At 39.0% G+C, this 27,974-nt stretch overlaps 1 protein-coding gene across 7 annotated transcripts in view; it reads right to left on the bottom strand.

Moving 5' to 3' along the window:
- Positions 1–27,974, bottom strand: part of LOC140728345 (serine/threonine-protein phosphatase 6 regulatory ankyrin repeat subunit C-like) — a 165,237-nt gene that overhangs the window by 56,492 nt on the left and 80,771 nt on the right. For 5 of the 7 annotated variants that reach the window (XM_073046935.1, XM_073046939.1, XM_073046941.1 and 2 more), the window contains exons 7-15: positions 26,317–26,459; positions 22,124–22,336; positions 21,050–21,128; positions 12,574–12,688; positions 10,093–10,175; positions 9,274–9,391; positions 8,410–8,478; positions 7,953–8,093; positions 7,449–7,535 (exon numbers count right to left, since the gene is read on the bottom strand). In XM_073046935.1, coding sequence (XP_072903036.1) covers positions 7,449–7,535; positions 7,953–8,093; positions 8,410–8,478; positions 9,274–9,391; positions 10,093–10,175; positions 12,574–12,688; positions 21,050–21,128; positions 22,124–22,336; positions 26,317–26,459 — 1,048 coding nt within the window. The remainder of the gene's footprint in view (positions 1–7,448; positions 7,536–7,952; positions 8,094–8,409; positions 8,479–9,273; positions 9,392–10,092; positions 10,176–12,573; positions 12,689–21,049; positions 21,129–22,123; positions 22,337–26,316; positions 26,460–27,974) is intronic. The other 2 variants (XM_073046937.1, XM_073046938.1) reach the window with 1 other exon arrangement.

Here is a 27,974-nt window from a genome sequence, read left to right as displayed (position 1 = left end):
GAACTGACCTAGACCTGCAAGGCTGGATAATGGATGGAACTAACTGTCATAAATGAAGTAACCATGCCTGTAAATTAATTAAAAAATATATCATGCTTTGAGCCTAACATGGTAAGACTGCATCACAGAATACACCAAGGCATTACTTGTCTCAACGTGAATTCAATGTGTTCAATGGACTTTTATCATACCCAAGCATCACTTTGCTTATCTAATAGATAAAGTTCATTACTAGAAGCTATATAATGGAAAAATAAACATGTTTATTGCACGGTTAGAATCTCAGTAATACCTTTCAGAAATCTGTGCTAGAGTGGTCAGCTGCTACAAAATGGAAAAATTCGTGCAATCTCTGAGCTTTTTCCAAGCTTACAACTAAGAACATAAAAATAGTATTGTAATGGTAGATACAGTATCTTTAAGTGAGTTGCAAGAGCCATTACACAGTCCAAGATAGTATGTCCAGATGGGATATCCCATCTATACTGCTTGCCAATGTGCTCTTTAACTTGCAGTTTCTGTGACCATTATTGTTAGGAGTAGATCCTTCAACCTCACGACCTACCTTCCCAAAGCCCTGAGCTGCTTGTTTGCCATGTTTTGCAATAAGCTATGGATGGTAATAAAGTAGGAAACTGTCTAGCAAATACTGAAGAGTGAATAATGCAAGCAGTGAAATTTTATTTTTTAATCAAAGTCAAATGTTGTTTCAATCAAGTTCTTTGCACTGCTGTGGCTTTTTTTTTTTAAAATAGTGGCATTCGGCTGCAATGGCTAGAGAAACAGAGTAGTGTGTGAGTGAGAGCAAAGTGAGAGTGAATAGTGTTTTTTTCTCTCCTAAGTATATCCATTGGGATGGTGTGCCCGCTGATAAATAAAAGACCAATGTGACTACCTTAGATTGAAGGAGCTTTAACAATTGCCAAGCCACCTGGAATAGAACACATCAAAGTACCACTGATAGTTGAAGAAAACATGGGCATCGGTTAGTGAAAGCATAATTCATATAGAACACAGGTCAACTATATTTTAACAGATTGTAGCATGAGAAGTCAGCACTCTCAGCCTACATACCCTTTATCTCATATTTTGAACTGAAGGAAAAACTGTTGTAATTTCTCCTGAAATATTATGTACCTCAATAATGCTGCAATAAGGAATAAATTGGAATACATAGTGTAAGACAGATGTAGCCACCTGGAATGGTCCTATGGCTAGAAGGTTAAGTACAACAGTACTTGATCTCAAGTATTAAAACAGCCTTATTTAGGAGCAACAATGATGCAGTAGTCAGTCTCAAGAATCCTGTGCAGCAAACTGTAGAAGTTCCAAATCTCTCAGCCATGAAGCACATGGTGTTAATAAAAACTAATTGGTCCACAAATGACCAACAGCAGTAGGCTTTGGAACAGCAATGATTGACTTTATCTGGCGAGACTGGAAAATTGCATTCTTTTTTTACAAGGATTAAAATCACTCGATATGAATCTAACAAAGGAAAGAGGTAACTGCTGCAAATGTAAATTGCTCTGATAAAATGGGGATAATGGGTACTATACTCCACTCTAGGAAAAAAAGGAACCATTTTCAACCAATGCTGAAAACATTATAGGATCAAATTCCTGGATCAATGGAATTAGCCACTCCTAAATCAAACAAAATTGAGTATCTGGACCTATTATAGTAGCTTTCTAAATGAATCCCCTTGAATTTATATCACTAATTAACATGATATCATCCAATAGAACACACAACACTGCTGTGCTACAATCCAGATACCTGAAAAAGATCCTAAATAGTTCACTTGTTCAAATCCTATGGTAAATTCTTCATCTGTTTCTGCTTAATTTAAAATACAATGACAGCTGTTGTCAGGTAATGGTCATCTGCAGGGTTATATGCTGTTTTACACTTGAAATTGAGGATACTTTCAGTATACATTATTGCATACTTGTGTTGCTGCAGATTAAGCATTGTTGCCAAATCAGGAAAATCTGCTGCCGACCTCCAATAACTGAATATCACTCTATCGTTCAGTGACTTAACATGTCCCCAAATCCTTTGCAATCCTTTTCAGTCTGTTCTCTCTGTGTTGACTACAAGTATCCATATAACCTTTGCTTAAATTATATTTTTAGTCTCAATATTCAAGTGATATTGATGAATTGCAACAATGACTGGTAAGCATAAATCAAGTGATAATAGTGGAAAAGGAAAAGCAGATAAACTCAATACCGTCTGAGTTGTTCACTGGATATTAATATGGAAATTATAAGTCACCATTAGCGTGATAAACAGTCACCAGACACCAGTGTTCACTGAACATGCCCCTGACAAATGAGAACCCCTTAATAAAGTTGAAAAGATATAAAATACCGCTAAGGTTACAGGTTAAAACATTCTTAAGTAAAAAAAACAAGACAAAGTGTGATTATGGATAAAGTGGAACATGTGCTTCCAGTGTAGAACAATGATCTCAACAAGCAAAATACATTGCTCAGCTTAGCCACTATTCAGCAGAAAGCCTCAAGTCTACATGCAGTCATGGGAATAGTCAGAAGAAGAGGCAAGGGAAGAGAGAGACTTTGATGCTGCTGGTGGTTGGATCTAACAAATCAGAAAATGATATTCACCGACGAATATGACAATTATGGGCAATATTGACCAGCACTGAAGAGGATGCTGGCCAGACATTTCCAATGATCTTAAGAATGCAAAAGAAAATGCCAATGTAACAGACTTGTATTACAAACATACCCCCTTTCCTACTTGTACAGTAGATTTTGCAGAATTGGGCCATTGGTTAATCGGGAAAGCCACTTATTTGAGACAGCTCTTAAAGAACAGAAACTATTTTCCCATTTATTTGAGGCACTACAACGCTTAATTGTGACAGGAGACTGTTGCTGAACAGTTTCTAACTAGTGTCAGTCATGTGCACTTGTTTGGCCATTTGACACTACATCATGCTTAAAGTGGAAAGCTTTTAAAATAGCTTCAATTGCATGTGTTTGCATTCAAAAAGCATCGATTTTTGTCTCTGATAGTTGGTGAGAAATAAATACAATTCAGAACTATTTTCATCACTGTGGTTTTAAGCATTTAGGCTTGGAGATCCCAGAAATGGCTGGGAGTGAAAATAAAATGATTTCACAACTTCAACAAGTTAGTAACTACAAAGAATTTGAAACTATCAACAACTGTCTTGAATTTAACAATGAAAATGAAGATTTGGAGGATGCAACTGTCAAAATCATTGTGCGAAGGCAGTCCATTATCTCCACTAGGTGTGTGCACTCACTTGTGCACTCACTTGTTCACTTACAGTCAATCAAAAGAACGCATAAGCATATACTGGATGAATTCCTCCGTCAATAACTATTAGGAACAAATACAGTTTTATAGCACTACAGTAGTATCAGTAGTGTTCTAATTTCTTCTGCATTTCATTTAAATACATAATTTGTTGTTTTGTTAAACGTTAGTTTGTCTATTTAATATCTTTTTAACTATTTCCATGAATCTTCAGATAATTTGGGCAGCCACTTAATTGAGCCGAAGTATACAAGTCCCAAGGTGCCCCAATGAACTGAAATCCACTGTATTTCCATGAGATAGAAAAATGCTCCTCATAGAATAAGCTAATGATGATAAAAATCTGAAGCCTCATCTTGTGTGTCTGAGTGACAATTCAGGCACTTAAGAGCAGCATTAAATTACATCATCTGTCATTTGAAAATCCCATCATTAGCCTAATTAATTAGGCTAATTTTTCACGAGTGCTGTATGGTTTATTTTGTGCCAGAAATAAAAAAACTGTCATCAGGTCAAAAGTTTAATGTTAAAGATTCTTCTCAGATTAGAAAACTTTCATGATGTTGATTTTAAAACCTTGTATCCTGAAAGCTGTTTCATGCCATCTCTTTTGCAGCCTATGGACCAGGATGTTTCTACCACACTCAAAGCACATGACTTGAGAAGGGCAACTCTTGAGTTAATTATAGCCATAAATAACGGCAGAAAATCTACAGACAAAGAGTTTTGGAAACAATTCAACATTTATAATGTTCTTACATAGTGATTGGTTATTCTTAGAATGAAGTCTCTCATCAGTTAATAAATGGTTGCTCCAAAATATTTACACTGATACTGTGTTTGTTCTTTTTACTAGCTTTCAAAAAGTCAATTCTCATTCAGCAATAATTCCTGAAGATATTGCACAACCAGAAAGGGAAGTAGGCTTCAATGAAGTTGAAAGCAACAATGTTTATGTTGGAATCACATGCTTGCCTGTCACAAACTAAGATCTGGCAGAGATGAACAGTCAAACAGATCATGAGGAAAAGTGGCAAGGAAGAATATTCTCAATTGAAAAATGTCTTCACAATTATAAACAACCTGTAAATGTTTGATCATATTAAGAAAGCAACTGACATTACGCATGGACGTGGTGATCATTGTGACCACTCAGCAGAGGCAGCCTGGAGCATTAGGAATTCTATAGCTTTATACTAAAAAATTGAGAACAGAGCAGTAAGAAAACAGATTACCTGGATACAACCACATCCATCCATATACATGTGTGTGTGTGCTCCAGTCCCTAACCCCCACCTCTTGAATTTATATCAAGTCAAATTGATGAAAGCATCCTTCCTCCAAGTCTTTTCGCTATTTGTTGCAACTTTCTGGTCCCTATCATTCTTGTTCAGTGAGGACGCCTTGCAAATTCCTCCTTTGTTATTTGCAAGGGACCAATTTAGAGATGCTCATGATTAGCAAACATCAACATAATAATTTTGGCTGAAATAAATTTACCATTTTAATGCCCAAACCAATATTTAACTACTAAGTGTCAGGATAAGTATCCGGAAAATCATGAAGGTACCTTCATCTTCTGTGCATTATAAATGGCAATGTACAAAAATCGTTTCTATGTATATGGAAGATGTGCTCTTCCACTCTGTATCCCTCCCCTTTTTCTAATGGCATGGTCTGCAATTCTCATAGCAATTTTAACTGCTGTTGTACAAAGCTACTTCGAAAGATTCCTCCCCATCTCTCTCCCTCAAATACTGATCTTTTAACTGTGCGTAAGCATGTGCACCTTCTCACCTTCCTCTTCACTCTGCCAATATATACCTTCTTCATTAAAAGGAAGGAACTCATCCACAGGCTTTTAAACTTAGCAATTTTTCTCTTCCTCAGTTTTCTTCAAAACCTATTCTTCAGCCATGATTAGGAAGCTAAGTTCTTGGATCCTATCTCAGCATATAATATCATTTGTATAATTGTAAGCATATATGCACAAAATAATTTCAAATTTTTTTTAAGATAAACTTCTAGAAAAAGGCAAATGAAGATAAGTTTTAATAAATGCAATCAATTTAGCAATGCATTTACCTTAGAAAATGAACAAATGTGAGAATGCATCACTATTAAACAGAGCACATTAAGTAATCTACTTCAATTAATGTAGTTGGAAACACAAGAAAGTACAGATGCTGTAATATGGAGCAAAAAAAGAACAATCTTCTGCAAAAACTCAGAGGGTCAGGCAGCATCTGTGGAGATAGAGGCATGGTTGAAGTTTCTGGCCAAGACTCTGCATCAAAAATGATAGTGAACTGTGGAAATATCAGATTCAGAATCAGGTTTATAATCCTGGCGTATACCATAAACTTTGTTGTTTTGCTGCAGCAGTACAGTGCAATACATAATAATAAAACTATAAATTACAATTAAAAATTAAATAAGTAGTGTAAAAGAGAACAAAAAAAGAGTGTACATGCGTTCATTGTCCATTCAGAAATCTGATGGTAGTGGGGAAGAAGTTGTTCCTAAAATATTCAGTGTGAGTCTTCAGACTACTGTACTTCCTCCTTGATGACAGCAATGAGAAGAGGGCATGTCTTGAGTGATGGGGCCTTTAATGATGGATGCCACCTTTTTGAGGCATTGCTCTTTGAAAATGTCCTCAAAGCTGGGAAGCATGATGGAGCTGGTTGAGTTTGTAACTCTCTGCAGCTTTTTCCGATCCTGTGCAGTAACCATACCAAATGGCGTACAACGAATTAGAACACTCTCCACAATACATCTGTAGAAATTCCCCGGAGTTTTTGGTGACATACCAAATCTCCTCAAACTCTTAGTGAAATATAGACGCAGTGTTGTCTTCTTTGTAAATTGCATCAACATGTTGGGCCCAGGAAAAACCTTCTTAGAAGTTGCTCTTTAAGTAGGTCATACCTGGGCTTCTTGTACAGGTTCTGCATCACTGATCTTGGATGCCACAGATCTAGCCCTCAGCAGACTATGAATCTCCTGGTTCACCCACAGCTTTTGGTTTGGGTATGTCTGGTATGTTCTAGAAGGCACACACTCATCCACACAGATCTTGATGCAGTTGGTGACAACTGTGGTGTATTCATTCTGATTTGTCCAGTCCACCAATGCAAAGCAATCCTGTAAGTACTCCTCCATTTCCCTTGACCATACCTTAGTGATGCTCACCACTGATGCTGCGGTTATCAGTCTGTCTCTATACCAGAAGAAGAGGCACAGCTGGGTGAATGGACTTTTCAAAGTGCAGGCATAGGATGGCATAGTAAATGTTCTTGATGGTGATGTAACATTGGTCAAGTGTGTTGGCTCCTCTAGTTCAATAGGTGATACGTTGGTGCCAGTTGGTCAGAAATTTCTTCAAGTTGGCCTGGTTGAAATCCTCCACAATTATAGAAAAGTAAGCTGATTCATGACTGCTAATTACGGTGCTCAGCAACTCCAGTGTCTGCTTTACATTGGCCAGGGGTATAATGTACACTGCTACCAGGATGATAGCAGAAAACTCTCTTGGCAGATAAAATGGATGACACTTGACCACAAGCTGTTCCAGATCACGTGAGTCGGACTAAGACTGAACTACCACATTCTGATGGGATATTCAGAAGGTGAGATGGAGGGATGAAGCAAAGGCTGGCAAGCAATTGGTAGAAATGGGTGAACAATTATACAATGGGCAGACGAAGCCTGATGGGAGACAGAGAGGTGTGAAATTGTGAGACAGTGACTAATGGGTGGAGACAGACAAGAGAAAAAAAATGGAAGGTGCAAACAGAGACAGAAATTGGATAAGTGATAAGTGGAGACATAAGGGGTTGCAGATACTGGAATCTGTAAAGGAAAATCATATTGAGAACCAGATGAGGAAGGATGGGCAGATGGAACCAGTTGATGGAGGGTTTAAGGAAACCCAGTCAATTAAGTGTGTGGGTGATAGGCAGATGGAACCAGGTCAGGGAGGTGAAAGAACCTGGGTGAATTAGAAGGAGAAAGAAGCACAGCAGATTACCTTAAACCTGTAAAATTCAATGTTCATATCATTGGGTATTTTACAACCAGCACCGTGGAGATTTTATCTCAACCATTATTTTTGAAAATTTTCAACTTACAATGAGGCCTCTTTCTCTTTTGTCTCATTGATCTCATCATCAAGTTCTTCAGCATTTTCATCCGAATTTTCTAAGATACTTCTTTTTCTTGGTGAAAGAATCAAAAGATTCAGGAGATTTAGGGCATTTAATTTGTGAACAACTTCAAAATAAAAACAATAATTGGTCTCTTTTCCATCAGTAGAAAAAATGTTTGACAGGATTTAATATAAATTCAAATTGCTATCTCTTCCACTTCTGCCACAATTATTCATTTACACAAACCAACCAAATAAGTGTGAGAAAATATCTGAAATCAATTTTATCAACTTAATTTCCAACTAATGTTATGAATTATAGATATCTGAAACTACAGTATGTGTAATGCATTCCACAAGGGCATTTCTCGTCCCAAATAAATGAAAAATCAAATATAGCAGATTACTGTGTATTTAACAAGATATAATTAGTGTTATAGCTGCAGACCATTGCTGTAGCTCACATCACAAAAATAAATGCCCTTACTTTCTGTCCTTATCAGATGATGCTGCATAGTGCAAAGCAGTGCAACCTCGCTCGTCTGTTTCATTAATATTAGCGCCCCTGGATACTAAAGTCATGATAGACTGGTAATTACAATTTGCAGCTGCATAGTGCAGTGGAGTCCTGTAAAATAACATTAAATTGAAAATATGTAAAAAATCAAATTCTATCACAATTTCTATCAGAAAAGTATATTAGTTTCTTGTAATACTGAAACTTACTTACTTTAATATAATTTAGTTAAAAAATTGTCAAATATTTGATTCTAAATTCAAACTTAAATTCTTACCAAGTACAGTATACCAATAATCAAATTTATAACAATAAGTACTAAACTAATAAGAAAACAAGCATGTTTAAATTATTGTTATAAAGCATAGTAACACTGCTGTGTGCAACCAATTAGATTCATTCTATAAATTAAAATTAGGCCACACACCTCCCACATTTGTCCTTGCAGTTGAAGTCCGCTCCACTACTCAGTAACAGTTTTATACAATCAACATTGCTGTGTGAAGAAATATATTGTATGTTAAAATGCAATAGTGTATGACTAATTGCAAAGGTTTCCCAAAGAAATCAATTTATCAAGAAATCTCAGAAATTCATTACGAAAAATATAACCCTGAACTTTGCCCCTGTAGTGATGCTGAAACTAGCTGCAACATTGCAATTTTCACTAGTGCACTGTTGAATTGAAAAACCAAAAATTACTATCAGAGATTCAGCAGTCCTCAACTGGCTGCATTGACTGTAATAATCTTCACTACAAACCACTGAATTAACAAAGGATATGGAAATAGAGAATCAAATCATATTGCAAAATATACTGGAAATGTTGCTTGGTTTCATGATATTCAAAGGAAAGTTATCCCACAATGAACTAAAATTACTACTTGAGCATCTTTCTGGACTTCAAGTATTTAAATCTGTAAATTGTGACTCCATCCAAAAACACATTTCAAGTTACAATGGATCTTCTTAAAAATATAATGTGTTTATATATCAAAAAAACTTTTATCATACATGAAAGTTCCATAAAATGTTTATAATATAAACTAATTTTACTTTTCCCTTTGTAGGGTGTGAGAATTCTTTAACACGAGTGGCTACTCAGCATGCCCAAAGATTGTAGATTCCAGAAGCCCCGAAAACTGAAATGCTATAGCAATTGTAATCAAATGTAGTCATACCAAAATGGTGAATGCTGTCACTTTGCACAGATCAAAACAGCCTGACACGACAAATCAGATTTCAAATGAATAAATTTGAAGAACTAATACTTGCTCACAAATGGACTCACCCTCCTGCAGCAGCAGCATGAAGACAAGTCCTTCCAAAATTATCAGGAGTGTTTACTTCAAAGCCTGCAGACAGCACGTGCTCATTACTAAATGATGACACTATGCTATATTTTTGTCCTAATAGACCGCAAGAAATATTATAAAGACAGAAATCAGTTAGCACATGAATAATTTCACAAACTGCCAAAGAAGTGATTCCCTTAGAAACTGTTCAAATAGCTAACAAGTCCTTTAAAAATAATGGATTACTATAAGAAATAGCTCAGTAAAACAGTAATTTTGGTTAGTACCATTAGCTTCCATTGAATTCCAGCTTTATTAGCTGAGTACACGAACCATTTCTATAGCAAGGATACATCATCATTACTTTTTCAGTCTTGGGGAAACAAGAGGTCAAAAATGTTTTATGCAAGATTTTGAGTTATATTTCATGTCTGTTGATTACAATTGGTTGAAAAATCGGCAAGATTACTCATGATTAGCAAATTAATTATTATAGAATTTCAAAAGTTAAAGGGTTAGATTAACAGAGTTGCTCATTCAAAACTTATTTTAAAAGATTGCGTAGGAACTCTCAAGAGTGAACAATCATTGTCTCAAATCGTGCCAAGAAAAATAAGTCAAGCCATTGATTTCTCAAACAATTCAGGATACTGCAGCTACTGAAGTACAGTCACTCAGGAAAACCCTGTGCTGTGCTAAATTGCAATTGTAATAAGTATTAGAGAACAGAAGAGCACAGGAAGTTATTGAACAATTGGTCAGATGGCCAAGTGTTCATAGAATTAGTGATTCAATTCTGTTTTTAATATACTTGCCTGATGACAATAACTTCCTGCAGCAGTCTGCATGTGCATTTAATGCAGCCAAATGCAAAGGAAACATACCATGGATGCCACGTCTAAGAAAGAAAAGAATCACAATTATACATTATTATGACAAGTTTTCAGCACAGCCATCTTGTATTACTATTCAAATTGTGATTAATTTCTTAAGAAAATAATAGTATTCAGAGATATCTGTATAATTGGACAATAACAGCTTCCAAAGGAGCAAAAAATTAACTACAAAATTATTTAGATTAAAAATATTATAGTTTTGCATATTCATTCATAATGGAAACCATACAAATATATTCTAAATTCACTAAAATCACACCAATATTGTGCATGGCAAAATTATTAAACAGCCACCCACTACCCAGTCATCTTGCTACAATGGAAGGAGTACTAAATAAATACTTCATCTTAATTTCAAAAGCAAAATACAGCGAATGAAAGAAATTGGAAATAAAAAAATGCAAGAAATGCTCAGCAAAACATGCAACATTCATAGAAAGACAAACAGAGTTAACATTTTAAGTCAATTACCTTTCATCAGAAAGAGCCAGGAATAGAAAAGGATTAGCTGGGAGGTAGTGATGGTAAGGGAAGCAAATTAAAATTAATCATTCCATGGCAAATGTCACGCAAGTCCCTTTCAGCAGCTAACCACATAATGCATTTTATAGTAAAAGTGAACTCACTTTTGGTGGATTGATCAAACTACAGTGCCTTGTAAAAGTATTCAACCCCTAAGCCTTTGTTCACATAAATGAGTATTACAACTAAGGATTTTGATCAATTTAAAAGATAATTTTTATTTGTGAATCTCACCATAGAGCTCAAAAAACAGGGAAAATTGTAAAGCATGAAAAACGAAAAATTCAGAAACTGAAGAGTCAGTAGTTCAAAAGTAGTCATCCCACTTTGCTGAGTATTTAGTTGAACCACCTCTCGCAGCTATTACAGCCGGTAGTCTTTATGGATAAGTCTTTATTAGCTTTGCAGAACATGGTGGAGCAAGATTCAGCCATTCCTCCTTACAAAATTGCTCAAGCAATGCTAGGTTAGTTGGGGAGCAATGTGGACAGCAATCTTGAGATCTTGCCAGAGATGTTCGATTGGGTTAAGGTCAGGACTCTGACTGAGCCACTCAAGAGCATCTATTTTCTTAATCTGAAGCCACTCCGTGGTTGCTCTGACAGTGTGCTTTGGGTCATTGTCCTGCTGGAAGACAAACTTCCTCCCCAGTTTAAACTTTTTGGCCAAGGCCAGCAGGTTTTTACCCAGGATCTTTTTGTATTTATCAGCATTCATCTTCCTATCAATCCTGACCAGATGTCCAGTCTCTGCTGCTGAAAAGCATCCCCACAACATGATGCTACCTCCACTTTACTTTATAGTAGGGATGGTGTTACCTGGCTGATGTGTAGTATTAGATTTATGCCACACTTAGTGCTGAGCCAAAAAGTTCCATTTTAGTCTCATCCGACCAAAGACACTCTTCCACATCTTTACAACATCTTCTATGTGACACTCATCATAGTCTTTAAAGGCAAGGATTTATTTTTTTTAAAGCCAGGGCTTCTTCCTTGCCACTCTACCATAAATATCCTTATTGTGTAAGACCTTATAGATGATGGAGCCATGAAATTCATCTCTAGTTGCAGCCACTATCTTCTGCAATTCACTCACCCAAGTGACTGGATACATCACAGTAGCCTCTCTTACAAGTGGCAACTAAGTTTAGAGGGATGGCCTGACCTCAGCAGAGTGGCTGTCATTTCATTTTTTTCAACTTTTTCATGATGGATTGCACTGAGCTCTGATATGTTTAATGCCTTTGAGATCGTTTCATACCCTTCCCCAGCTTTGTACTTCTTGATAATCAATTCCCTGACTTGTCTTGAATGCTCTTTTGTCTTCATTTTGGTTTGGTCTGTTGAAAATCTACCAGTGTTGGACCTTACAGAGAGAGGGGTATTTATTCTTATGAACACATTGAAAACAGGTTTTCAATTTTCTACATCAACAAATTGGGTGAGATGGTAAGGTAAAATATTGCACCTGAGGAAAGCTAGCATACTAATTCCAAAGGGTATTTATACATCTTCAGCGTCACAATTTTGGGTTTTGATTTTTAGTAAATTGTTGACAGGTTTTGGAATTTTTCCTCTGAATTGACATGATGCATAATGTTTTGCAGAAAAGTACAAAAATCCAATTCCAACATATTTAAAATTTAGAATGAGACAGTAAAATGTAAAAATAGGTGTGGGAGCTGAATAGATCTTCAAGGCACTGAACAGTTATTAAATTTTGTGTGTCAAATGAATATGGAATATTTGGTAATGCTGTGAAAATTGAAATGCCAGGCTTACAAAAACTAAAAGAACAACAAAGTTTAGCAATGAAAAATTGAGAGAAGTGAAACACTATCAGATTCATGCAAAACAAAATGCCCCTTCAGAAACTTACTTGGTCATTTCAGCTCCACTGGTTATCAAGGTATTAATAAGAAGTTCATGTCCATATCTGGCTGCCACATGCAATGGTGTATTGCCATCTTTGTCAATGCAGTCTATTTCGCTACCTTCAAGAAAATGTTACAGTGCTTTTATAAAGACAGTTTATTAACAGATTAAATAGAAAACCTAACAGCAAATGTTTTGATACTCTATCTTCAGGCACATTAAACAAGTTTGAAATTTTCCATGTGTCCTATTGATTAATTGTTTACATCTCCCAACTCACCTGCAACTTTAACACTTCTACGCACAATTTTCTCCAACATCAATAATCCTCATTGGACTTCAAATTCTAGATCAGTTAGGATTCATACAGTGTACAGTATTGGCTCCTTTAGCTCTGGAATACCAAACTCTATTGTGTATTCCTCCTTCGCATCAACTAAAAAAAACTCTATCTTTGGTGACCCACTTTCACAAAACGGCGTGCGCGTCAGCAGTGAGACCAGCCCCAAAGTGGCTCTGGGCCTTCTTCACCAGCAAGGGGAGAAAGCACACACGCGGGAAGAGACTTTTCTAATGCAACTCTAATGTCATTTCTGCCCGGTGAGGGTGGGAATGGAACTGCGTAAAAGCCAGTGCTGAAGTTTGAATAAACTAGTCTTGAGTGCAACTTAAAGACTGTGTGTCGTCATTAAGAAGAGGGACGCCTCACGTCTTAATAAGCTGGTAAGGAAGGCGGGCTCTGTCGTGGGCAAAGTACTGGAGAGTTTAACATCGGTAACTGAGCGAAGGGCGCTGAGTAGGCTACGGTCAATTATGGATAACTCTGAACATCCTCTACATAGCACCATCCAGAGACAGAGAAGCAGTTTCAGCGACAGGTTACTATCGATGCAATGCTCCTCAGACAGGATGAAGAGGTCAATACTCCCCAATGCCATTAGGCTTTACAATTCTACCGCCAGGACTTAAGAACTTTTTAAAAGCTATTATTAATGCTTTTTGAGATAGTGATTTAGATGCATATCATATTCTTTACTGAGTTAAGTATTGTATGTAATTAGTTTTGCTACAACAAGTGTATGGGACATTGGAAAAAAGTTGAATTTCCCCATGGGGATGAATAAAGTATCTATCTATCTATTTCTAGCTTTGTGTGTAGCACATCGCTACATTGGTGACCCCGACGGTCCAAATAGGATTTCGACCAAAGATGATCAACTCTTCATCTGTTCATACAGTTTCACTAAAACTGCCAACTTTCTGGATACTGTGACCACAAGTGTGGTTTGACCAAGCAGAAGCCCAGTTCCAGATTCAGCAGATATTTTCTGATTCCATGCGTTACTATTATGTGGTGAGCTCCCTTGACCAGGAGACAGCCGCCCAGGTTGAAGATTTCATACAGTCACCGCTGGAAGAAGGCAAATATGCAGCATTCAAAGCGCTGCTCATTGGGACCTTTGGCCTCTCACGGTGTGAGTGAGGTGCCTGCTTTCTGCACCTGGACGGTTTGGGAGACAGGCCGCTGTCAGCATTAATGAACGAGATGCTGGCCCTGGCTGAAGGACACAGGCCCTGCCTCATGTTTGAGTATGCGTTCCTAGAGCAATTGCCCGAGGACATACATCTGTTGCTGGCCGACGCAGATTTCAGTGACCCCCGGAAGGTGGCAGCCTGGGCAGACGTGCTGTGGAAAGCCAAGAGGGAATCCGTCGGACTGATTACCAAGCCATGCACCCAAAAGCAGGCCAGACCAGGCCTGGCAATGGAACACACACAACCCAGAGACAGGAGTGAGGAGGCCAATGAACAGTGGTGTTTCTACCATCAGCGGTGGGGCACAGAAGCCCGCCCTGCAAGTTCCCGGAAAATGCCAGGGCCAGCCACCGCTAATGGCTATGGTGGCCGGCCACCAGGACAACCTCTTGTACGTCTGGGACAAACAGTTGGGACGCCGCTTCCTGGTCGACACTGGAGCGGAAATCAGTGTATGACACCCACAACAGGGAGCCGGGACCCATCCTGAGGGCCGCAAACGGCAGCGCGATACAGACCTACAGCACCTGCACAGTGCAGCTGCAGTTCGGCGCCAGCCAGTTCACGTGGGACTTCACACTGGCCGCTGTGGCCCAACCAATCCTGCGAGCTCACAGTCTGCTGGTCGACTTGCAAGGGAAAAGACTGGTTCATTCCAAGACTTTCCAGACGTTCTCCCTGGGTGAAGCCAAGTTGCCGGCCCCACACCTAGACTCCATCACGCTGTCTGACAACGAATTCACCAGAATCCTGGCGGACTTTCCATCGGCTCTGGCACCGCAATTCACAGCAGCCATGCCCAGACACGGAGTACAGCACCACATTCCGACCCAGGAACCACCCCTCCACGCCCCCGCACGAAGGCCCCCCCTCGGACACCTGGCGAAGGAGGAGTTCAAGAGGATGGAGGAACTGGGGATCAAACGGCGGTCCGACAGACCATGGGACTCCTGCCTGCACATGGTGCCCAAAACAGCCGGGGGCTGGAGACCATGCAGTGACTACCGCAGACTAAACGAGGCTACAACTTCAGACCGCTACCCCGTGCCGCACATACAGAACTTTGCAGCAAACTTGCATGGGGCAAGCATCTTTTCCAAAGTAGACCTCGTCCGGGGATACCATCAAATCCCGGTACACCCTGAAGACATTCCCAAAACAGCACTCATCACTCTGTTCAGCCTGTTCAAATTCCTCCAAATGCCACTCGGCCTGAAGAATGCCGTACAGACGTTCCAGCGGCTAATGGATGTGGTGGGACGCGACCTGGACTTTGCATTCATCTATTTGGATGCCATCCTCATAGCCAGCAGTAGTAGTCAGGAGCATCTGTCCCATCTCCGCCAGCTCTACTCCCGCCTGAGTGATTTCGGCCTCATGATTAACCCGGCCAAATGCCAGTTCGGACTCGACACCATCGACTTCCTGGGCCACAGGATTACCAAAGACGGGGTAATACCTCTGCCCACCAAGGTAGACGCGATCCGCCACTTCGCCCGGCCCAACAAAGGCCTGCAGGAGTTCAATGGTATGGTGAACTTCTACCACCGCTTCCTCCCCTCAGCAGCCTATATCATGCGCCCTTTGTTCACCCTGATGTCAGGTAAAGGCAAGGACATTACTTGGGACGAAGAGGCCGCGGCCACTTTCGTTAAAGCCAAGGAACCTTTGGCAGACGCCGCGATGCTAGTGCACCCCAGAATGGACGTTCCAACCACACTCACAGTGGACGCATCCAACACAGCAGTCGGTGGGGTGTTGGAGCAAATCATCGAAGGGCGCTGGCATCCCCTGGTGTTCTTCAGCAGGCACCTACGGCCACCCGAACTCAAATACAGTGCCTTCAACTGGGAGCTATTGGTAATATATCTGGCAATCCGGCATTTCAGGTACTTCTTAGAAGGCAAGCCGATCACGGACCGCAAACCATTGACCTTCGCGTTCACGAAGGTGTACGATCCCTAGTTGGCCTGCCAGCAGTGACATCTATCCTACATCTCCAAGTACATGACGGACATCCAGCATGTCTCGGGAAAGGACAACATCGTGGCGGGTGCACTGTCTAGACCAGCTATCCAGGCCCTGTCCCAGGGGGTGGACTATGAAGCACTGGTGGAGGTGCAGCCGGCAGACGACGAGATGCCCAGCTACAGGACCGCAGTCTCAGGTTTGCAGCTGTAAGACTTCCTCGTAGGCCCAGGTGAGAGGACCCTCCTGTGTGACGTGGCTATTGGCCAACCTCGCCCCATCATCCCGACAGCCTGGTGGCGGCGAGTTTTCAACTCCATACACAGCTTGGCGCACCCATCTATCAGGACAACCGCCCGGATGGTCTCCAGCAAATTCGTGTGGCACGGACTTCGCAAACAGGTCAGCATATGGGCCAAAACGTGCACGCAGTACCAAACAGCCAAGGTGCAGCAGTACACCAAAGCCCCACCGCAGCAGTTCGAACCCACCCGCCGGAGGTTCGACCACATTCATGTGGATATCGTGGGGCCCCCGCCAGTGTCGCGAGGAGCGCTGTACCTCCTAACTATGGTAGACTGGTTCACAAGATGGCCAGAGGCGGTCCTGCTCACCGACACCACTGCCGATTCCTGCGCCCAAGCGCTGATTGCAACCTGGGTACCACGCTTTGGGATAACGGTCCACATTACCTCCGACAGAGGTGCCCAGTTCACCTCCAGCCTGTGGGGAACACAGCTACACCACACAACTGCCTACCACCCACAGTCGAACGGACTAGTGGAACGCTTCCACCGTCACTTGAAGTCGGCTCTCATGGCCCGCCTGAAAGGGCCTAACTGGGTGGACGAGCTTCCCTGGTCCTGCTTGGAATCTGCACAGCGCCCAAAGAGGATCTGCACACCTTGTCAGCTGAGCTGGTGTACGGCGCACCCCTGGCCATCCCAGGAGAGTTCATACCAGCCCCAAGGGGGCAAGAGGAAGAACCCACAGCAGTCCTGGACAGACTACTCAAAAGGCTTGGCAACCTGGCCCCCGTACCGACTTCGCAACATGGACAGATCCCGACCTACGTACCCAAAGACCTGCAGAACTGTAAGTTTGTGTTTGTACGAAGGGGCACACACCGGGCACCACTACAGCGGCCATACGAGGGGCCATTCAAGGTGATCAGGAACAACAGGTCCACGTACGTAGGAAAGAGGGGGGAAAGAGGAGGTTTTCACAGTGGACCGACTCAAACTTGCCCATGTGGACTTGGCGCAGCCAGTCAAGGTTCAGGCACCGTGGCGCAGAGGCAGACCCCACCCAAACAGAGACTGATCCAGACTGTGGACACTGGGGGGTGTATCGCCGGTTCTGGGGAGTGGGGGGGTTATGTGGCGACCCACTTTCTACGCAGGTGAACTGGCTCACAAAATGGCACGCGTGTCGGCAGAGAGACCAGATCCAAAATAGCACTGGGCCTTCTTCTTCACCAGCAAGGGGAGAAAGCCCGTGCGTGGGAAGAGACTTTTGTAATGCACCTCTGATGTCATTTCCGCCCGGCAAGGGTAGGAACGGAACTGCGTAAAAGCCAGTGCCGCGAAGTTTGAATAAACTAGTCTCGAGTGCAACTTACAGACTGCGCGTCATTATTTCTAGCTCTGTGTGTAGCACATCGCTACATATTCTCATTTTCAAATTTTTCCTTTTTTAAAAAAACAGGAATTTTCCTTCATTCTTACGTTACATTATTTGCCTCCACAATGTCAATAAATGCTGGCCTTGCTAGTGTAACCCAGATCTCAAAAAAAAAAGAAACAAAAATCAGGCCAATAACTTTTTTCTTCATCATAAAAATCAATCAGCATTATCTGCATATTCAAATTGCCTTTCAATCCTTGGTGATTTTTTTAAAGCTTCGTTCCTCAATTGTTTTAGCTACCTAGCTTATCTTTTCTCCTTTCTCTAAAAGCCTTTCTTAATTTAAAAGGGAGTGTATTGGATAAACTCAGCAAGAAAAAATAGCATTTACAAAAAGAGAAACAGTCAATATCTCAGGTCTGACTCTCTTCAGTCTGTTGAGTTTTTCAAGAATTTTATGTTTTTATTTCTCATTTTCAAAGTCTGCAGTTCTTTTACATTTAACATTTCTTAATTCTAGTGTCAATTTCATGAACATTTTTATGACAGAGTAATTAAAGAAATTAGAAAGTTAGTTTACTTTCAAACCTCTAGTTTCATTATTCTAAAGATGCTCTGGGCAACAAATATTCAGTTTTTTTTGTTATCAAACAAATATGATTTTAACTCAACTCAGCAACTTCGGTGCACCATACATGATAAAAAAAATCAAATTGCCTTTTATGTTGCAATCTTTACCCTAACTTAATGATGAACTTATTATTGTTACTGAGCAGACCACTAAAAGGAACAATTGGTATCATAGCATTGCATATGACTTAAAACCTGCTATAGAGTAAAACAAATCCAAAAGGTAAAACTTCTGATGCAAAATTCCTCCAAATTCATTGTTGTTTTGTATTATCTTTTTTAAACATTAAACTGAAAGAAGAAAATAACAATAAAATTGTAAATAGCATCCAAAATTCTAATCATTCCATTCAATAGGAATCTTAAAAAAGTCATCACAATAACCACAATTCATAAACCTTTCCAAGATTTTGGATTTAATCAAAGATTTTAAAAGATGCCATTCATATTTGCTGGCATTCCTCTTAATGTTACAGATAAGGAGTTTCAGTGTTAATGTCAAAAAGCCCCTGTCAGAATTCTGACTTGCCGGCCACAGTGCAGCCACAATACACCATAAATGAACATTTTAAATGAAAATGTATTAAGCTGTAATTAAATAATTATGAATATTTTCAGGAATCTATGTGTACGAAGTTATGCTTTACAGATTACATTTAATTGAAAATTATTCTAGTAGAAATCCACAATCTAGGATGTACTTTAAAATAGATCAATTCATAAAGAAAATAAGCATCTAATAATTTAGATTTCTTAGGCTGTTTACTGTTGTATTGAATTAGTAAATCAACCGTTTACCATTGTATTGAAGGAATGTTGATAGATGACAGGTTAGTGAAGTGTTCTTTTATGTTTCAGTTAAATCACAGAAATACAAGTTTTAGTCTTAGTTTGGCACATGATTACAATAATTAATCTTCTGCAATTTACACTATTTTGAAATGAGTTTCAGCAGCATCGTCGTATTAACCAATGTTATGTTATCTTCCAAGCTATAAACAAAATTTGAATGGCAAATTAAGGATTTATTTAAGAGAAAGTAATGTTCATTTCCTCATAAATTGTTTGATGCATTATCAGCATGCTGAAATTAATATCATAATGAACTGTGTATCGCTGGTCTAGAGCCTCCAGGTAATGGTAAGCTTCTACATACATTATTGACCTGTATTAAGCACAAACAAACTAGTTTTTACAGATCCATCAGTGTCACCTCCTAATTGAACCTGTCCTAATTTTCATCAACAACTTCCTGCAAAGCAATAGTACTTTGTATATGTACATACAGTCGGCCCTCCTTATCCGCGGGGGATTGGTTCCAAGACCCCCGGCAGATACCAAAATTCACAGATGCTCAAGTCCCTTATTTAACATTTATCAGAGCGGCGGTCTTTAGGACCCAGAGGAACCCCGGACTTTATTTAACATGTTCCAGTGCGGTGGACATTAGGACCTGGCGGCGCAGCTCTGAATCCGCAGTGTTTCTGTTCACGAAAATAATCATGATCGCGATTGAAAATAAGGTGGAAGTAATAAAGCGATTGGAAAGAGGTGAAACACCATCGGCCATTGGAAAAGTGTTAGGCTACAGTCGGTCAACGATCAGAACAATTTTAATGGAGAATGTGAAAGGCCCTGCCCCGAGGAAAGCTACAATTATTACTAAGCAACGCAGTGGTTAAATTATTTTAATACGTATGTTTCTTAAGTGTTTTATACGCATAGAAAGGTAAAATATGTACTATATACTAAGAAAAACGTTTGACTAACTGACACTACTGGATGTACCTGTTTCAACTTCAAATCCGTCTTAAAGATGGACCCAGGAATGGAACTCATTCATAACCCGGGGTCTGCCTGTACTTTTAAGTCATTTCTAGATTACTTATCGTACCTAATACAATGTAAATGCTATATAGTTATACTGTATTGTTTAGGGAATAATGACAAGAAAAAATAGTCTGTACATGCTCAAGCAGCGAGTGCTGGAGAGAGAACTTGCGGGTTTTCCCGATCCGCGGTTGGTTGAATCCGTGCATACAGAGTCCGCAGATAAGGAGGGCCGACTGTATTACCACAATGAGGTCTTTGACAAGGTCCTACATGGACACTGGTTCAAAAAGGTCAAGGCCCATAGGATCCAGGGCAAACTGGATCCAAAACTGGCTTAGCAACACAATACAGAGGGTGATGAAGAAGGGGTGTTTTTGCAATTGAGGACTAGACTTGTGCTGTTCTATAACAATTAGCATTGCAACTGTTGTTGTTTGTAATATATGCAAATGACTTGAACATGGATGTAGTGAGAAGATATTGCTTGACGCAGTTTTTCCCAACAGTTTGGTTTTATAGCTTAGTATTATTTACACTATTTTGAAATGAGTTTTAGTAGCATTGTCATATTAACCAATGTTTTTCCTCAATTAAGAAATACCATGTTTGTGTTTTAGAAGACCCTCCCTGTCAATGAAAAACAGAACAATCATTCCAGTTATAGCTCCTTTAAATTTGTAAATTAGAATCCCCATTTTTAAAGAATTTCAACAATTGAAAACACGATTCAGTTTCCTTATTCAAACTGGATTACAGTCAGAGTAGAGTACTTAGTTTCCATACTCAAATCTAAAAATTAGCAGTGACAGCTTTTTCAAAATAGACATGCACCAACAGATAATTAAAATCTTTTAACAGATTCTAGTCCAAAAATGATTTCCACATACCATTTTGAATGAGAGTTTGTGATCGTGTAAACCGGCCATGGATAGCAGTCATGTGCAGTGGATTCTTGCCATCTTTACTCTTTAACAAAAATAAGAAGCATTTTTAATTTTAATATTTAGTCAAGCTATCATTAAAAATTTCACCTTGGATAGCAAATTAAATCCTATCCATATACAAACATGGTCACATCCTATTATTTAATGGAAATCTAAAGACAGAAAGTTTGTGGCTAAAGAGAGGGAAGTAATCACAATTCCTTGAGTGACCTTAATTATCCTTGAAGTTTGCTTCACCTCTGAAAGCTACAGATTCAGGTTAACAGATCATTCACAATCTATCCAAAAGAAACACACACTAACTGTTCAGCTAAAATAAAATAAAGTTCACTTGCATACAAATTTAATTATATGAAATAACAAGGGTTAGAATGGATAGTCGGTGGCTGTTACTATTGGCAATCGGTTAAGGACTTGTGGTCACAGATGTAAAACAACCTGGAACAGAATTCTAAGTGAGAAGGAGGAAAAAATATTTTTTTAATACACTACATAAGACTGCAACCTGAAATACCTGTAAATGTACAGACAAATGTTTAACTGTGGCATTCAAACTGAAATAGGAGAAAATGAGGAAAAAAATTCCAAGGCTATGCAGATGGGACTGGGTGTAGAAATCTTTTAATTTATTCTGGTAGAGAGCTGACAAGTTGGGCCAAATGGCCTGGTAACACTTACCAACGCGAAGACTAATTATTAACAATGCTGACAAATGAAAAGGCTTTTTTTGTTTTTGCACATATGCAGTTTGTCAATCTTTGTGTGTAGATTTTCACTGATTCTATTGTATTTCTTTGTTCTACTGCAAATGGCCACAAGAAAATCAATCTCAGGGTAATATATGGTGAAGATACTGTACATACTTTGATAATCCATTTATTTTGAACAGGTTCTTATTTTCTTTAAACATACAAGTATTCCACTCAAAAGAAAAAATAAAAACACATAGTGGTAATTTTCCCTTCATAAAATTCACTATTATTTTTCAGATCAAAGAAAAACTGAAGGAATACATACCTGGAAATTAACATCTGCTCCATTATTCACTAATAGTTCAAGACATAAAGCACCATGAGTTGAAGCAGCAGCAAAGTGCAGAGGAGTAAATCCTTTGTTATTAGGCTGGTTCACATTAGCACCATAATCGATAAGCTCATTGACAACCACATCTTGTCCATTGTAACATGCAATATGAAGTGCCGTATTGCCATATGCATTCGGTTCATCAATCTGAAGAAAGAAATTTGGTACAATTCTAATGTATAACATAACATTCATATTTGTAGCTGCCTATAAAATAAGTCTCAAGCATAGTTACAAGGCTCAAACTAATTTTAAAATTTATAGGAAATACTAGTATAAGATATTTAAGCATTAACTGATCTATGATCAATATTAATGAAGCAGAGAAAATGATACAACAATTCAAATGCAAGCTCATCATACCAAACCCTCTGCATTAGTTTTTTTATGATGTGAATCATATGATGTAGTTTTACTTTTTATTGAACCATTTTATGAGCAAAAGCCAGAAAATGATATTCAGACTATTTGCTAACATCAGCTTTTAAGCCATTCACTGTCAATAAGGTGCTGTCAGTACTTGTACATAGTTCTTTCCTTTTGCTTGTTTTTTCTTTCCACTCTTTTCTATGAGTGTATACCTCAGATAAATACTTCGTGGAGATTTGTGATATATATGATTATATGATATATAGGTACAATGTCTGAAATACATCTTATGGAAATGTTTGTTTGATGATGAACTTCAATAAAAAAATAAATTACAAGAAACAGATACCAAGGAAATGGTATGCTTCAGAAACAGGTACCAAGGATTAGTGTGCTTAAGAAACACATGCTAATTAGCAGACGGCAGTAACCAAGAATTATTGCACTTATTATTAGAAAACAGAACATAAGAACTAAGGTGCATTATTGTTAAATAGTTTAAATTTTTAACTCTTTGCTCATACTTTCTAAAATCAGCGGAGACAACAAAATCTTTTGTAAAATTATCTATTAGAATTGGTCCATAAAATAAAAGTGCACCACTTAAAATAAAATACTGGTGTTTTAATCTGCTTTGTTAGCTTTAAGTATCTCCTCTTTGGTTGGGAAGTTGTGTCATTGCCTGGTCCCAACTTATCGATGTAGTTATAAAGAAGGCAAGACAGCAGTTATACTTCCATTAGGAGTTTGAAGAGATTTGGCATGTCAACAAATACACTCAAAAACATATAGATGTACTGTTAATTTTTACTTCAAATACAACTGCATTTCTTCCCTATCAACATCCACATGAACAGACTGATATTGCCCTTGATTAACATTTCATAGAAACATAGAAAATAAGTGCAGGAGTAGGCCATTCAGCCCTTTGAGCCTGCACCGCCATTCAGTATGATCATGGCTGATCATCCAACTCAGAACCCTGTACTTGCCTTCTCTCCATACCCCCTGATCCCTTTAGCTACAAGGGCCATATCTAACTCCCTCTTAAATATAGCCAATGAACTGGCCTCAACTGTTTACTGTGGCAGAGAATTCCACAGATTCACCACTCTCTGTGTGAAGAAGTTTCTCCTCATCTCGGTCCTAAAAGGTTTCCCCTTTATCCTTAAACTGTGACCCCTCATTCTGGACTTCCCCAACATTGGGAACAATCTTCCTGCATCTAGCCTGTCCAATCCCTTTAGAATTTTATACGTTTCAATAAGATCCACCCTCAATCTTCTAAATTCCAGCGAGTATAAGCCCAGTCGATCCAGTCTTTCTTCATATGAAAGTCCTGCCATCCCAGGAATCAATCTGGTGAACCTTCTTTGTACTCTCTCTATGGCAAGAATGTCTTTCCTCAGATTAGGGGACCAAAACTGCACACAATACTCCAGGTGTGGTCTCACCAAGGCCTTGTACAACTGCAGTAGAACCTCCCTGCTCCTGTAATCGAATCCTGTTGCTATGAATGCCAACATACCATTCGCCTTTTTCACTGCCTGCTGTACCTGCATGCTCACTTTCAATGACTGGTGTACAATGACACCCAGGTCTCGTTGCACCTCCCCTTTTCCTAATCGGCAACCATTCAGATAATAATCTGTTTTCCTGTTCTTGCCACTAAAGTGGATAATCTCACATTTATCCACATTAAATTGTATCTGCCATGAATTTGCCCACTCACCTAACCTATCCAAGTCACCCTGTATCCTCTTAGCATCCTCCTCACAGCTAACACTGCCGCCCAGCTTCCTGTCATCCGCAAATTTGGAGATGCTGCATTTAATTGCTTCATCTAAATCATTAACATATATGGTAAACAACTGGGGTCCCAGCACTGAGCCTTGCGGTACCCCACTAGTCACTGCCTGCCATTCTGAAAAGGTCCCGTTTATTCCCACTCTTTGCTTCCTGTCTGCCAACCAATTCTCTATCCACATCAATACCATACCCCCAATACCATGTGCTTTAAGTTTGCACACTAATCTCCTGTGTGGGACCTTGTCAAAAGCATTTTGAAAATGTAAATATACCACATCCACTGGTTCTCCCCTATCCACTCTACTAGTTACATCCTCAAAAAATACTATAAGATTTGTCAGACATTATTTTCCTTTCACAAAACCATGCTGACTTTGTCCGATGATTTCGCCACTTTCCAAATGTGCTGTTATCTATCACATCTTTGATAACTGACTCTAGCATTTTCCCCACCACCGATGTCAGGCTAACCGGTCTATAATTCCCCGGTTTCTCTCTCCCTCCTTTTTTAAAAAGTGGGGTTACATTAGCCACCCTCCAATTCTCAGGAACTAATCCAGAATCTAAAGAGTTTTGAAAAATTATCACTAATGCATCCACCATTTCTTTGGCTACTTCCTTAAGCACTCTGTGATGCAGACCATCTGGCCCTGGGGATTTATCTGCCTTTAATCCCTTCAATTTACCTAACACCACTTCCCTACTAACATGTATTTCCCTCAGTTCCTCCATCTCATTAGACCCTCAGTCCCCTACTATTTCCGGAAGATTATTTATGTCCTCCTTAGTGAAGACAGAACCAAAGTAGTTATTCAATTGGTTTGCCATGTCCTTGTTCCCCATGATCAATTCAACCGTTTCATGTCTGAAATGTCTGCCAACTATGCTTCTTACTCAGCACAAAATATCGAACATAATAGTGTGTTTGATGCTCAGATTTCAGAAGTGAGATCAGAACCAACAACTTTCTTTCAATATATGATCTTGATTTTTGATAATACATTCCGGAGCTTGAAATATACTGAGCAATTATCTTCCAAAAAAATGGTAGCAATTTTTCACTTATTTGCTGAAGACATCCAATTTTTACCTAACCAATTCTCTGGATCTACCACCTTCATGCAACTTTTCCCCATAATCATCTCTTAGCTGGCAAATTGACCATCTGTCATCCAACAATGAACGAACAAGAATTTCTGCCAATTAAACAATGAGAAAAGCAAAAAACCATTGACTTTGGTCCACATCACAAACAGCCCCACCCCTCACTTTAGAAAATTCCAAAATCAAAGCCAGATCAGTCACAACCCTAGGGTCACATTTGTCCCCCAGCTGAATGTTAGAACATATATTCCTGGCAAGCCTTTTTTAATTTTAGTGCCAAGATTGGGATCTTGTGAAACTCTTGTCTATATATAGACAAATTCACTGAATCCTTCTGTTTCATGGCCTACTTTGGCTACTATTTAAGTAAGATCTGAATTTTAAATGTCCATACCTCATTTGAAATCCTTCATAGTATTTATCCTCCCTACTTCTACAAACTCATCCAGGCCTAAAATCCACCATGTTTGGACTTCTCCAATTCTGACTTGAGCATATCTGGATTTGATCTTGAAATTGCTTTCAGCTGCCATGGCCCTAAGAGTGTCCTTTCCAAATCTCTTTTCTTCCCAATATCTCTTTGCAGTTTTAGGAGTCTTCATGTAGTTCTTTGACTACACTTCTAATCATCTGCCCTAATATAAGGATTGACATAATTATTTTGTTTGAATAACACTTCTGTGAACTGCGTTCTGATGGATTTTTAAAGGCACTATATAAATGAAAGCAGTTGCTGTCATAAATGAAAGTGCTGTCATTATGTATCTATTGGCCTTTTATTAATTTTGAATACTTCAATAATATTCATTTTAGCTCTATACACCTTACAAGCAAACAACACTTACCTCCACAGCAAGATTGATCAATAGTTTCACTACATTAATCTTTCCATTAGATGCAGCTGCATGTAGTGGTGTGTAACCTCTCTTGTCCTTGCATGTAACTTCAGCTCCATGACTCAACAGCAAAGAAACTACTTCAACATGACCTTTATGACAAAATTTCACATTACACATGAATTTAAATACATCTTTCTATATCTTTTTACATAATAAACATTCAACAATTTCATCATGCACTATATACTAAAAGTTCTGTTTATAGATTTGGAAATTTAATTTTAAATTTCTAATATTAATAGACTAGAAATATAACCAAGAACAATTAGATTAGTGCTTTTCATACACCATCCTTATAGGCAGTTAATTATTCATCTCAACATTTATATTTCCTTCACATCTCCTTCATAGCTATTGCATTAGCTAATCTATCTTTAAAGCTGAAAACAGCCTCCCCTGGATCTTTACAGTAGCCTCTCCATTCATGTCTAAGGACCACAACTTTCAGAATAAGAAGCAGGTTTAATGTTACTGGAATGTCATGAAATTTGTTGTTTTGTAACAGCAGTATATTGCAACACATAATAAATATATATTATATATACATTTTTAAATATACCCAGGTGTCCCCCACTTTACGAAAGTTCACTTTACGTCACTTCGCTTTTACGAAAGACCTACATTAGTACCTGTTTTCGCTAACCAAAAGAAATCCAAAGAGGATTTTCGCTTTTACGAAAAAAGGCGCCCGCTTTAAACTTGTGTTTACCCCGAGAAAGACTACCATGTCCGTGAAGCCTTACGCAGGCAGGTGTGTGCATATGCAGGTATGTGCACATGCATGTACATGCCAATTTTTTTTTCTACAAATCGGTTTTTGGCTGAATCTTCCCGAATTTTGGTAAGTGAAACTATACTGGACATACATTATTCCTACTTTATATAGGCTGTGTATTTATCATATCATTCCTGCTTTTACTATATATTAGTTTTATTTTAGGTTTTATGTGCTATTTAGTATGATTTAGTAGGTTATTTTTTGGGTCTGGGAACGCTCAAAAAATTTTCCCCTATAAATTAATGGTAATTGCTTCTTCACTTTACACCATTTCGGCTTACGAAAGATTTCGTAGGAACGCCCTACTTTCGGATAGCGGGGGAAACTTGTATACATATATTACAATAGGTATATACAATATACAAAATTAAAGTAAATTAAATAAGTGATACAAAAAGAGGGAAAGGTATTGAGGTAGTTTATGGGTTCATTGTCTATTCAGAAATCTGATGGCCAAGGGAAAGAATCTGTTCCTGAAACATTGAGTATGCCTTCAGGCTCCTTCATCTCCTCGTTGATGGTAGCAATGAGAAGAGAGAATGCCCCAGGTGATGGGGGTCCTTAATAATGGATGCCTCCTTTTTGAGGCATAGCCTTTTGAAGGTGTCCTGGATGCTGGGTGTTGTGTCTGTGCACAATTACATATCAATTAAGCAAAAGCACAGACGCAAGAGATGGCTTTAACAGGTGTATTCACATTGCAGTGAGAGCGAGAGAAAACAATGCACATGTGTAAACCGCAGTGCATGTGCAGACAATAGATCAATATATTGTGCCGGGGGGGCTCATTATGTTAAAAGAAATAGATCCATACATTACACTTCCT

This window comes from Hemitrygon akajei, chromosome 5 (genome assembly GCF_048418815.1).
Source record: "Hemitrygon akajei chromosome 5, sHemAka1.3, whole genome shotgun sequence".
Classification (NCBI taxonomy): Eukaryota; Metazoa; Chordata; class Chondrichthyes; order Myliobatiformes; family Dasyatidae; genus Hemitrygon; species Hemitrygon akajei.
This window is presented reverse-complemented; position numbering and strand designations above follow the sequence as displayed.